Here is a 13,250-nt window from a genome sequence, read left to right as displayed (position 1 = left end):
AGGAAGTTTTTATTATAAAGTATCTGTACAGGTGGTACAGAACATGCTTGTACTAAATTTTTATGTTAGCATTTAAATAGAAATACAACATTAAAAAGGGTTTTTTTTGCTAAGAACTTGGACATCCCCTAAACACATCTATGGATACACAAAGGTCTGCAATCTGTCATCTAAGAAACACTGCACTGCACTCCACAGCTTCCTTTAAAAAGCCCACCACTCAAGGGTGAGGAGAGATGTGTCTTCTTTATGACACAAATAAATAGGAAGATTGGTGAACATTGTTACAGCCCAATCCATTCTGACCATACAGCCCTTGGAGTACAATCCAGCAGACCATTACACAGAGATAAGGATTTAATAAATGATTTCTGAAAATTACATATCAGGAATTCCCTGGCGGTCCAGTGGTTAGGACTCCGTGTTTTCACTGCCAACGGCCAGGGTTCGATCCCTGGTCAGGGAACTAAAATCGCACAAGCCGAGCAGTGGGCGGTGCAGCCACAAAACACACAAAACTACGTATCAATATTTATAAAAATCTGAGTCAGTCCTTGGAAATTATCTACTCCAACCCCTGTTCTTTGAAATAAAGAAAAACTGAGTTCCAGACAAGTGACTAAGGTTACAAAGCCAATCATTAATAAAGCAGTATCTTTTCTACCTCATAAATGCCTCCCACAGAGCATTAAAAAAATCATATTTTGAATAGGTTATTTATAATCGTAAGGGGTATATAACTCAATCTTGTAACCTACATTAAATTTTAAGCGTGGCTAAGAAACCTGTAATATCATTTTGATAATATCGCAATATTTACAACAGTTTTAGAGAAATGAATCATTTCAAGTTTTAAAAATATTTTACAGTGAAGTAACAACTCAACTTTTAGACTTAAAAAATTTTATTTTATTTATTTTTGGCTGCTTTGGGTCTTTGTTGCTGTGCATGGGCTTTCTCTAGTTGCGGTGAGCAGGGGCTACTCTTCATTGCGGTGTGTGGGCTTCTCATTGCAGTGGCTTCTCTCGTTGTAGAGCACGGGCTCTAGGCGTGCAGGCTTCAGTAGTTGTGGCACGCAGGCTCAGTAGTTGTGGTGCACGGGCTTAGTTGTTCTGCGGCATGTGGGATCTTCCCAGACCAGGGATCGAACCCATGTCCCTTGCATTGGCAGGCGGATTCTTAACTACCGCGCCACCAGAGAAGCCCCTAGACTTTCTTTTTAAAACATGTTTTTATGTGAAATACATACCACACAGTAAATCCGAACTTAATGCACTGTTTAAGAAATAACAAAACAACCATGTATCTACCTATTTAAGGAACTGATCACTACCAGTGTATCTGACATTCCTTAACTCACGCCAGTTACATCCTTCTCTCTCGACAAATGTAATCTCTAAATTGATTTGCTGATAATTCTTTTGCGTTTATTTTTACTGTATAAATCTCCAAATATTAAATATATATTATATATACATTTGACCATTCCAGAAACAAATTCACATTACATGTATTTTTCTGTGATGGCATTTTTCCTTAAAATTATGTTTTTGAGATTTAACCAATGAGCCAAAGTTTGCTTTTACTGTCATATAATATTCAATTTTATTTGACTATACTAGAATTTATTGCAAACAATACTTCTATAAATATTTCCATAATTTCACCTAGTATAAATGGACACAAGCTTACTAAGGTACCTAGAAGTAGAATTTTTGAGGGACTGGATATAGGCATTTACAGATTTACTAGGTAATGCCATATTTTCCAAGGGGGTTGTACAAATTCATATTCCCACCAAGAATTCATCAGAGTTCCCACTGCTTTATATCCTTATAAGCCACATGGCACCACAAGAATTTTTGTGGGTCTAATGGATATACCATGCCAGGGTTAATTCGCATTTCTCTGATAATTAATGAAGCTGAGCATATTTTCATGTATTTACTGGCTGTTTGGGGTGCCTCTTCTGTGAGACATCTGAGCATATCTTTTTGCTCATTTATCTTCTGAGTTGCCATTATTTTGATTATGTAGTGTGGATACCAATCTTGTTATATGTGCTATATATATACCTTCTCTCATTTGTGACTAGTCTTTTCTCTACAAGGTGCCTTTTGATGAACAAAAGTTCCTTAATTTTACTGTAGTTGAATTTATCAACCTTTCCTTTGCAGTCTATATATATCTATATCTATATCTATATCTATAGATTTTTTTTTTTTTTTTTTTTTTTGCGGTACACGGGCCTCTCACTGTTGTGGCTTCTCCCATTGCAGAGCACAGGCTCCGGACATGCAGGCTCAGCGGCCATGGCTCATGGGCCCAGCCGCTCTGCGGCATGTGGGATCTTCCCGAACCGGGGCACGAACCCGTGTCCCCTGCATCGGCAGGCGGACTCTCAACCACTGCGCCACCAGGGAAGCCCTGCAGTCTATATTTTTATTTAAGAAATTCTTCTTTAACCTGAAGTCACAAAGATATTTTCTTCTACTACCAATCTTTACCAGAAACTTTCTGGTCAATCACATTTAGATCTTTAATCTACCTGGAACTGATTTTTGTTAAAGTGTGAGAAAAGGACTCAATTTCATTTTTTCCTATACTGATAAGCAATTGTCTCAGCACTATTTATTCATCTCTTCCCCACTCATCCACAATGTCAGTTCTGTCATAAATCAACTTTTTACTAATCATGCCTTTGTATCTGGGCTCTTTATTCTGTCACATCACACTAGTCTATCCTACAGCAATACCACAATGTCTTAATTTACTGTAATTTTGTATTGTCTTGATATCTGATAGGCAAGTTTTTCCATTTTGCCCTATTTCTTTAGAAGTATCTTAGCTATTTCTGGTCCTTTGTTCTTCCACCTAAAATTTAGAGTCAGCTTGTAATTTATATAGACATTATAGGGATTTTGACTGGAATGACACTGAATATGTAGAAGAATGACATTTTTATATTAGATCTTCTTGTCCATTAATACAGTGCATCTCTCTAAACTTCAATGTTTTTAAATAAAAATTGTAATTTCTGCATATAGGTCTTACATGTCTTTTATTAATTTACTGCTATGAAACTTGTACTTTTGTGGCTATAATGTCCATTTTTAATTGCATTTTCTGGTCTTTGTTAGTATATAGAAATGCAATTGATTTTTGTTATACAACTTTTTTTTGGCAGGGTCTCAGTTTTTATTTCTAATCTGATAATTATTTTTAAGTTTATTATTAATTCTAATCAATAGATATAACTCACAGAAACAAAAGGTTTTGGAGTCCTCAGTAAGTTAAAGAATGTAAAAAGGTCCTTGCCTTAGTCTGGGCTTCTATAACAAAAATACCACAGACTGGGTGGCTTTAACATTTATTTCTCACAAATCTGAAGGTTAGGAAGTCCAAGATCAAGGTGTCTACAGATTCAGTGTCTGGGTTATACAATCTTATATCTAGTAATCCTGATAAATTTGCTTATTGATCCATCAGGAGGCTTATCTGGAGTTTCTTTGTGGTTTTTTTTTTTTTTTTTTTTTTGCGGTACGCGGGCCTCTCACTGCTGTGGCCTCTCCCGTTGCGGAGCACAGGCTCCGGACGCGCAGGCTCAGCGGCCATGGCTCACGGGCCCAGCCGCTCCGCGGCATGTGGGATCTTCCCAGACCGGGGCATGAACCCGCGTCCCCTGCATCGGCAGGCGGACTCGCAACCACTGCGCCACCAGGGAAGCCCTCTTTGTGGTTTTTATGCAGACACTCACATAATCTGTGAATGACAGTTTTCTTTCTTTACAACACGTATCTTTTCTGTTCTACCTAGAACTGCCAGTACAATGTTCAATAGTAATGGTAGTAGGCAACCTTGACTTGCTCCTGAACTTGCTGTACATTTTCATAGATATCTTTTGTGAAATTAATAAAGGTCCCTTCTATTCCTAGTTTGCTAAGAGCTTTTAATCATACATTACTGTGGAATTTAACTGAATGCTTTTTCTCTATCTATTAAGATGAACATGGAGTTCTTCTCCTTTAAAATGTGGTTGATTATTAGGAAAAAATTAACGTAACACATCTCGCACTCCTTGAATAAATTCAATTTGGTCATGATGTGTTATGTATTATTAAATTCAAAATGCTAAAGTTTCTTTTTTGTGTGTGATTTTTGCTTCTAGATTCATGAGTGAGACAGGCTTGTAATTTTTTCATTCTATCCTTGATTGATTTGGGTACCTAAGGTCACATTCTCTGTGTAAAATAGAAACTTACTGCTGTTAGGACTAATCCACAATTGCCTTTGTCTCTATGAGAAAAAATTTACCAGCTAATTTAACTTTTCTACTTAGTCAGTTTTGATAATTTAAGTAGTTGTAGAAACATTTATAGTTACAACTTTTTAGAAATTTAAACTTGAGTGGCATAAAGATTCTCATAATATTCTTATATAATCTTTCAAACCTCTGCTGCATTCTTTAACGCCCTCGTGGTAGTCATCAGGGCAGTTCGTGAATATTCTGATTCTCCTTTCAAGCAAACGACTGCACTTGCTCTTTCTCTCTGATCCAAGTTATGGCTTCATAACATGCTTTGTCCAATGAAATGTGAGCACAACATATATATTTACTATTGAAAAATATTCACATATAAGTGGACCTGCGCAGTTCAAACCTGCATTCTTCAAGGGTAAACTGTATATACTCAAATGAAGATTCTATAAGGCTAAAGTACCTAAGTGACCACAGAGGGCCTACACTGGATAAGCAGCAAGAATTAATCTTTTGTATATTTAAACCACTTAAATTTGGGGGTTTTCTGGATCACAATTTAACATATCTTAACTATTACTTTTTGCCATTCCTTATATTTTTTTCTTCGTTTCTCTCCCTGCCCCCAGAAGTTACTGATTTAAATAGTATTTTTGAAAAGCAATTTTTAGTTTTGTGGTTCCTACTGAATCACTGTTTATTATTTTATTAATTTCTGCTCTTTTCAGTTTCTATTAATATTTCTTCTTTGACCTGTGGATAATACAAAAGTACATGTTTCATTCTGAACAAATGGGAAAATTTTAGTTATCTTCTTTATTATTTCTATCTTAATAGCACTGTGGTCATAGAACACAGTCTATGTGGTAGCAATTCTTTGATATTTTTTGATATTGCTTTATGGCTCAGTTTATGGTTAATTTTAAGAAATATTCCATTTTTGCTTAAAAAGAATGTATGCTCTACCAACTGTTGGGTGCAGTGTTTACAACATGTCCATTAGTTCAATCTAACTGTTGTTCATACCTTCTATACTCTTATTAATTTTTTATCTGGTTGGATCTATTGATTACCACTAGCTCTTCCACTATAATTCTGGAGCTGTTAACTTGTCTTTAAGAACTCTGTGATTGTGCTTATATATTTTGGAACTAGATACTGTGAATTTAAGTTGGGAGCTGAATTATCTTCTTGCTGAACTGAAACTTTCATCAATATTTAATGACCATCTTTATCTCTAAAAGTTCTTTTTTCCTTTAAATTCTATTTTGCCTGGTATAAATTCAGCTACACCTACTTTCTTTTGTATAATATTTGCCTGGTATGTATTTTTTCATCCTTTTACTTTCAACTTCTCTGTAGTTTTTTATTTTAGATATGCTTATTGTAAACAAAACAGAATGGAACTTTGTTTTATTTATCTACTCTGACTTTCTCATTTAACAAGAATGTAGAGCATTTATTATTATCGTGAATGTATTTCCACTATCTTTTAATGTTTTTTAATAATATCCTTTTCTATATTTCTCTTTCTTTTCTCTTCCTCCTCCTTTCTTGAGACTCCTTCTGGGTTGTTTGGGCAGTGGTTATTTTTTCTCTACTTCTCTCTTCCTACTTTAACCTTTCTTGTTTGGAGATTATATATTTCAATTTTTTTACTGGCTTACCCTAGAAATTTTAACATGCATATTTAGCTTAATAAACTCTGAAGCTAACCAATTATCTTAACTTCCTCCCAACAATACAAATTCAAAGAATACTTCAACTCTGATCACTTCCTTCCTGTTGTCCAGGAAGGACATTTAGTACTATCTTCTTTGATTTAAAAACTTGACAAGAAGACATTAGTATTATTTTACACAGTGTACTTCCCTACATGTTTACCATTTTTTTGCTCACCATTTCTTCTTACCTCTCAGACTTCCTTCTGGGATCATTTTCCTTCTTCCTAAATTATACACTTTCAAAGTTCCTTTATGAGCATCTCAAACTGTTCTTTTCTTTCCCCCTCTGTTCCCATTCTGAGACCATATTACTACTATGTTTGGTATTCTGGAATTTACTACAATGTGTCTATTTGTGTATTTCTTTCATTTACCCTGTCTGGGATATATTAGGTATCTTGAATCTGAGGATTCAAGTTTTTCAACATTTCTGGAAAATTCTTAGTCATTCTTTCTTGAATATTGTCTCTTCCTTAGTCCATTAACTATCAGGTCACAATCTTTATTTCATACTTTTTTCTCACTTTATCTCTATATTGCATGTTTAGAAAAACTGTCAAGTATTTTGGTTCACAAATTCTCAAATATGTCTGCTTTGTTGTTTTACCTGTCCATCAAGTTTCCCTCCCACGTACTGTTATTTCTTTATGTTCTATTTGATTCAAATTTACCTGACCAAATTTTTCAAATTTACCTGATCTTTTTTGTTACTTATTCCTTTGTTATACTTGCAACCTTCTTTCAGTTCCTTAAATAAATTAAGTATTCCTAGTTTACATTCTGTATCTACAAGCTTTGTAGATCTGATTGTATAGTCTGTTGTTTTTGTTAGCTCTCATTTTTGGTGATTCATTTCCTCCTATGCTTTGTGATTTTTTTTAGGTATGGATTCATGAATTTCTAGAGCTTTATGTTGAGGACTGGATTGAGGGTATTTTCCTTCAGAGGATTTGCATTTGCTTCTGCCTGAAGAGAGATGTTGCTAACTTGGACCACTTTAAACTAAAATTACAATGTATGTGTTAAGATTTGTTTGGAAGATTTTCTTTTTTTATCTACTGTATTCAGAGCTAACAATGAGATAAGTAACCTCACTGTCCCACTTTGTGATTTTTTTTTCTTCTGCTACATGCAGTGCTTGGCTTCTAGTTTTATCTTCTAACCCTTCTGCACCTTCAGGACCCCCAATCCTATGCAACCAATTCAAAGTCAGGCTTTAGGGTGCTAGGTAAAGCAAATACCCCTGGGTAAAGAACCCCAGAGCTTGTAGAAATCTTTAGATCCAAACTACTTTGTTTGTACCCTTTGTAAACTTACTTCGCCTTTCCACAGCCCAGAAATACATTTAAAAAGATATATTTTACATTATTTCTAAGGTTGCAGGTGTTACATACTTGGAGAATTCTCTAGGTATATAGTGCACACTACTTCTGGAAATGGAAATCTCCCCACAGTGTCCCTGCCAACTCCATTATTTATATTCAAGCACAACACATTTGCTATACTCAAGGAACGGAGATATAGAAATTGATTTGTTACTAAAAGCAATTCATGGCTTTGAATTCTGTTAAAAAGTGCATATGTTAACTCACCTTATCTGCCCGTCCCATGAAAGCAGGTTTGCCTGCTAATCCAAGGCAAATGGCACACACGATGCTGGACTTCCCTGTTCCATTAGCTCCAATAATCATATTCAAGTGGGGCCCAGGAGATACTTCACAGATATCATATGTTCTAAATTATAAAGAGGTGATATTACTAAGCAGAGATAAGAAGTGAAGAATATTTTCTTACCAAAGCACTTTTTCTTCCTTTACCCTTATCATTACCTACAGACTTCCTCAAATTCTTTTAAAAACCACCTAACCTTGCAAATTTAATGTAAGGTTAATTTATAGGTTGTTAATAAACTAGAGGGAAAAAAATCTGTCAGTGGGAGAAATGAAAAAGTGATAATGTATATCTAAAATAAGAACATTCATGGGAAAGTAAGACTTCATGTGCTTTTTTTCAAATATTAAGTCTGCTGAATAAAGCAAAGTTTGATATTATTTACTCTTTAATAATTACAATACATGAGAGAGTACATCAAAGCTACTATACAAATAAGATAGTTTTTAACCAAATTATATGTAAGTGAAGCCATGGCTCATCCTAAATCTGTGGATTTTACATTTATATTTCTCTTGAATTAAAATGCTTACTAGCAACTTCTCATAGTCAACCAAATTATTTCTATTCTAATTAGAAAACTGAAGATATATCAAGCCAATAGTTTAATTTTTATTATTACTTAAAAAAATAACATCCAATTCCTTTAATATGCTGCCAGACATTCACCAAAGGATCTATTTTTAGTACAAATTCAAGTAAATTTTATTCCTATGGGAGGAAACGAGTGCATCATCACCAAGCACTTTTGTAACATTCCCTCATACTAGAAAGCAGCATGCTGTCCAGCACTCTACATGCAACAGTAGCATCTAATCCATATTAGTACTCAGGGACAGCTACGGCAAAATGTGAAGTGAACTCTGACTCAGATATCCTTCTACCTTGTCTTTGAATATTTTGAATTGGAACCCATAAATAATGTCCTGTTCCCACAGGGTTTCAGTCAGCTGCCAACTAATTCCCCAAGAGTAAAAAAAACCTTAGCCTGTTACTAACCTGCTAAGTATTTAAATAATTTAACCAAGCACACTTTAACTTTAATACTCACACAAATTAACAATTCTGAAATGCCACGTGGTAATAAAATAAATACAGGTGGTAAAGAGGTATTTTCTGGCAGGTTTCCAACCCCACATCTCTGTACAGCACCTATCTATCTTTTCAGAAGCTTTATTCTAGTAACAGCTGAGTCTTAAAGCAACCCTTTACAACGGCTAAAATAAAACTAGTTTGGGAATTTCAGACATCTGTAAATGTATCTGACTTGGAACTTCTTAATCCCAACACATGAAGTCCCATTCTATTAATACTGGAATTTCCTGATGTGAAATCTCTGTGTGACTGTCTTACTAAAACAGTGATGCAACTGGTATTTAAGCAAACAATAAATACAACAGGAAAAAGCATGAGAACTTCTGGCCTATACTATACACACAAATATTATAAACAGGAAAAATTGCCAAAAACAAAATAAAGCCTCTGCATTTTAAAAAACCTTTCTGACTCTACAATATGTTTACTGGGAATTCCCTTTTTGTGACTTCCCTTTGCTCTGAGCTCGCCCTGAAAGAGCCAATGTCAGAGGCCCACCCTCTTCTCGGTCTACATACTTTGCCTAGTACCTCATGTATTCTCCATGGCCTCAGGTAGCATCTATATGCTGAAAGTCAGTCCAGATGACCTATATAGATGGAATTCCCACCTCAAGAACTCTATTTGGATAAAGTCACCTCAAACTTAACACATTCAAAATTAAACCCACCATCTTTTCCATCTAAAACCACTCTTAGAGTCTCTTAGTGAAGGGTATCATCATTCATCCCACCGCCCAAGTCAGAAACCTAGGCATTAGTTTTGCATCATCTTTGATTCTTACCATCTGCTTCACCTCTATCCACACTACCCACCCGCCCATCATCCAATCAATCACCAAATCATGTTGGTAGACAAGCAAATCTGAAATAACTTGTTTTAAAGAAAAAGAAGGACTTCCCTGGTGGCGCAGTGGTTAAGAATCCACCTGCCAATGCAGGGTACATGGGTTTGAGCCCTGGTCCGGGAAGATCTCACATGCCGTAGAGCAACGAAGCCCGTGTGCCACAGCTACCGAGCCTGCGCTCTAGAGCCCGCGAGCCACAAGTACTGAGCCCATGAGCCACAACTACTGAAGCCCACACGCCTAGAGCCCGTGCTCCGTAACAAAGACAAGCCACCACAATGAGAAGCATGTGCACTGCAACGAAGAGTAGCCCCCGCTCGCTGCAACTAAAGAAAGCCCGCGCACAGCAACGAAGACCAAACATAGCCATACGTTCATACATACATACATACATACATACATACATAAAGTTAAAAAAAAAAAAGAAAAAGAAAAAACAGGACCCTTCATAACTTAGCTCTAGCTCATCGTTTTCTACTTTCTATCTCCTTCCCCTATTCTCTCATAAGACCTCTAAATTCTAACTATAATGAATTTCTTTCAGTTTCTTGACTATCTTATGCTTCCTTCTTTCTCCAAGCTTTTGCACATGCTATTCCTTCTGCCTAGAAATCTCTCCCCCCACTCTCGATCCCATTCGACTTGGTTAACTACCAGGAATCCTTCCTTTGACTACCCTCTTCCAGGCCATTTCAGTTCTCTAAGCCTACTCTTCCTACTTCATTCCTAAAACTCAAAGTCCTTTCATTGTAAAAATAAACAAAAACTCCTCTAGCTCTGCATTTTCCAGCTACCTTTTCTTTCTCCTCTTCACATCCAAGCTTTACTTCCTCATACTCATTCGTTCTTCAATGACTGCAAAGCTTTCTGCTTCCACTACTTCAAAGTGTCAAAGATTTCCTAACTGCTAAATGCAGCAGGTTCTTTTCTGTCCTGTTATCTGACTTCAATGTAGCAGATGGTATTTTTGAAGCAATCTTTTTCCTTGGCTTCTTGGTAACACTCTCCCATGGTTCTCCTCTTACTTCCCTGAACAGTTCCTTCTTAGTCTGTGAGTTCTTCTGCTCGCCCTTAAATGTCATTCCTCCAGGACACTGTACTCAGCCTTCTATTCCTAGTTATATTCCCTTTTGGGCAATCTCAACCATTTCTGAAATTTCAACAATCACCTATATGCATGATTCTCAAGTCTCTCACCTCTCACATTTTCCTGTAAGCTCCAAACCCTTAAAACTACTGACTATAAAAGACCTTTAAGATGCCCCACAGGAAACTTCAATTCACAGGATCCAAAAGGCATTTATTATTATCCTCCCCAAATTGCTCCTTCTTCTGCATAGCACTATATATGACCAACTTGCCAAGGCAGAGACTTGAGAAAAATGCTCCATTCCTCCCTTACCCTCATGCCTCACAATTAATCTGCAGCCAAATCCTGTCAAATCTCTTCTTTCTGATCCTACTTCCCGCTGCTAGGTTCAAACCCTAATCATCTCTGCCTTCATATTGTAAAAGCCTTCTTGCCTCCAATCTTGCACCCTTTCTAAATCATCCTTCACACTGCTTACAAAGTAATATAAATCACATGTCATGCCCTGCTTAAAATGCATCCTGGCTGCCTACAGGATAAAGTTGGAATTCCTCAGCAAAGGAAACACAGACCCTCAACATCTGTCTACATCTTCAGTATCTACTCTGTCCACATACTAGCTCACATCCTATGTTCTAGCCATACTAAAATACTGGAAATTTCCCAAATATAACAAACTGTTTCAGGCAGTTCCTTGCTCTTCTCTTCTTTTAAGACTTCCATAACCCTCAGTACAAAGCCCTTCTCACAACTGTGGACGAAATTAATCATTTCATCCTTTGTGCCCGCATGGCATCATGACGCATATACATTATTACGGTAGGTACTTCATTTAATTATATTTATCTTTCCTGATTTGGATTCAAACAGCAACTCAGCTACTTATTAGCTGTGTAAACGTCGGCAAATTAACCTCTCTAAGCTTATCAATGGAGATAATATAAAGAGTTGTTATGAGGAATGAATAAGGGCACTGTGTAAATAAAGCACCTACTTCTATGCCTGGCACATGATAGACGCTTGGAAAAAAAAATGTCCCTATTGTAACTGCAATTCTGTTTTCCCTACACCACTCTGTGAAAGCTTAAAAAAACAAAACAAAACAAACAAACAAAACAGGCCTTGATCAAACGAACTGCAAGGTGCTAAACGGATACACGGTATTTGTGTTAGAACATATTTGCTCAACTCTAAAGTGAGTATTATGGTTAGTTGTCTGAAGGGTAAGAAAGGAACCAGGGAAGAAAGCCAGATTTAAAGGAGTCAAGGGTCTGTTGGGAGGCGCAACTGAAAGTAAGGCTCAGTGTTCCTGTACATTTCAACCTCCATCCACAACAACTTTCACCATCTTTGTCCACCTGGCAACTGCCTACTCTTCACGTATCTGCCGCAGCATCACTGCCGCTCTGATTTAACTGTTGCAGCCTCTAAGTTCCCAGAACGCATAGTTTTGTGAATTACAGATTATGTCCTACCTTTCTAGGCCGTGACTCCCAGCGGGCGGAGATCTAATTCCTACTACTTCCAAGGCCCGCCATATGACGCCTTCAAACAACGTTGGCATTAAGAATTTAAAAACCGTAACACACTACACACACACCTACCGCATCAACACATACGTCCATCTCCACGGCCCACAAGGAAATATCCTCACCGCAATCCCGGCAAGAATTTACTATCAGACGCACAAGCCAGGCACACATCCACCCACCCGGCCCCGCACGCACTCAGCCCGCGCCCCCAGTGTGTGGGCCCGCTCGCCTCCCCGGCCGCGGCACGGCCTCCGGCCACTCACAGGAAGTTCTCCATCGCGATGCGGACGATAGAGCCTTCCACGAAAGGCCCGGACGACTGCAGCGGCAGTGGCGGCGGCGCGGCCGGTGGGGCCAAACTCCTTTTCATGTTCGGGACTTCCGACGAGGGATCTCTCGGGGAAGCTCTCTTCGGGGCCAGGGGACTTGGGGTGGACCTTTTCCTGCTCGGTGTCGCCATCCTGGCCGCCTCTCTTCCTTGCCGTGGCTTCCGTTGCCACAGACCTGCCGCTCCGACGCTCCGACGCTCCAACGCCCCAACGCCCCACTCCCGCGCGAAGTGAGCGGCGCGCGACTGCCCCGCGAGCCCGCCCCGCGCCTGCGCAGTCCAGCCCCGTAGCGTCAGCGGGCATGCCCCGCCCCTCCCACCGCCCCGTGCAGGGCCTAATGTGAGCCGGCGAGAACGGGGGGTGGGGCTTGGGAACTCGCGGGTATCGGATACGGGATTTTCTGCTCTGTATTTTCAGAGATTTTGTTTGTTTTTAACTCAGAAAAAGATGTCAGTTGCATTTAGTATTTTGAAAGCCTTTTCAGCGCTCCGAAGAAACAGATCCGGGAGGGGACGGAGGGCGGCGTTTGCAGTGGTACCTGGGTGGGCCGGGGTCCCGAGTGCGCCGGGACTCGACGGTTTGGAGTCCGGCGAGTCTTCTTACCTTGCTTTCAGTCAGGTCCCCGTGTCCACAAAAAAAAAACACAAAAGAAAAAAAAGACTCTTTCAAATGGCTCTATGCCTGCTTCTCCCCTAAAACATCGC

General features: G+C 38.5%; 1 protein-coding gene across 1 annotated transcript in view; it reads right to left on the bottom strand.

The window, feature by feature from the left end:
* SMC5 (structural maintenance of chromosomes 5) overlaps window positions 1-12,677 on the bottom strand; it is a gene marked incomplete at both ends in the record, with an annotated part of 109,689 nt that extends 97,012 nt beyond the window's left edge. The window contains 2 exons of the mRNA XM_079705642.1: window positions 7,575-7,716; window positions 12,481-12,677. Coding sequence (XP_079561768.1) covers window positions 7,575-7,716; window positions 12,481-12,677 — 339 coding nt within the window. The remainder of the gene's footprint in view (window positions 1-7,574; window positions 7,717-12,480) is intronic.
* Window positions 12,678-13,250: the final 573 nt, after the last annotated feature.

This window comes from Hyperoodon ampullatus, assembly GCF_949752795.1.
Source record: "Hyperoodon ampullatus genome assembly, chromosome: 6".
In the NCBI taxonomy this organism is placed as follows: Eukaryota; Metazoa; Chordata; class Mammalia; order Artiodactyla; family Ziphiidae; genus Hyperoodon; species Hyperoodon ampullatus.
This window is presented reverse-complemented; position numbering and strand designations above follow the sequence as displayed.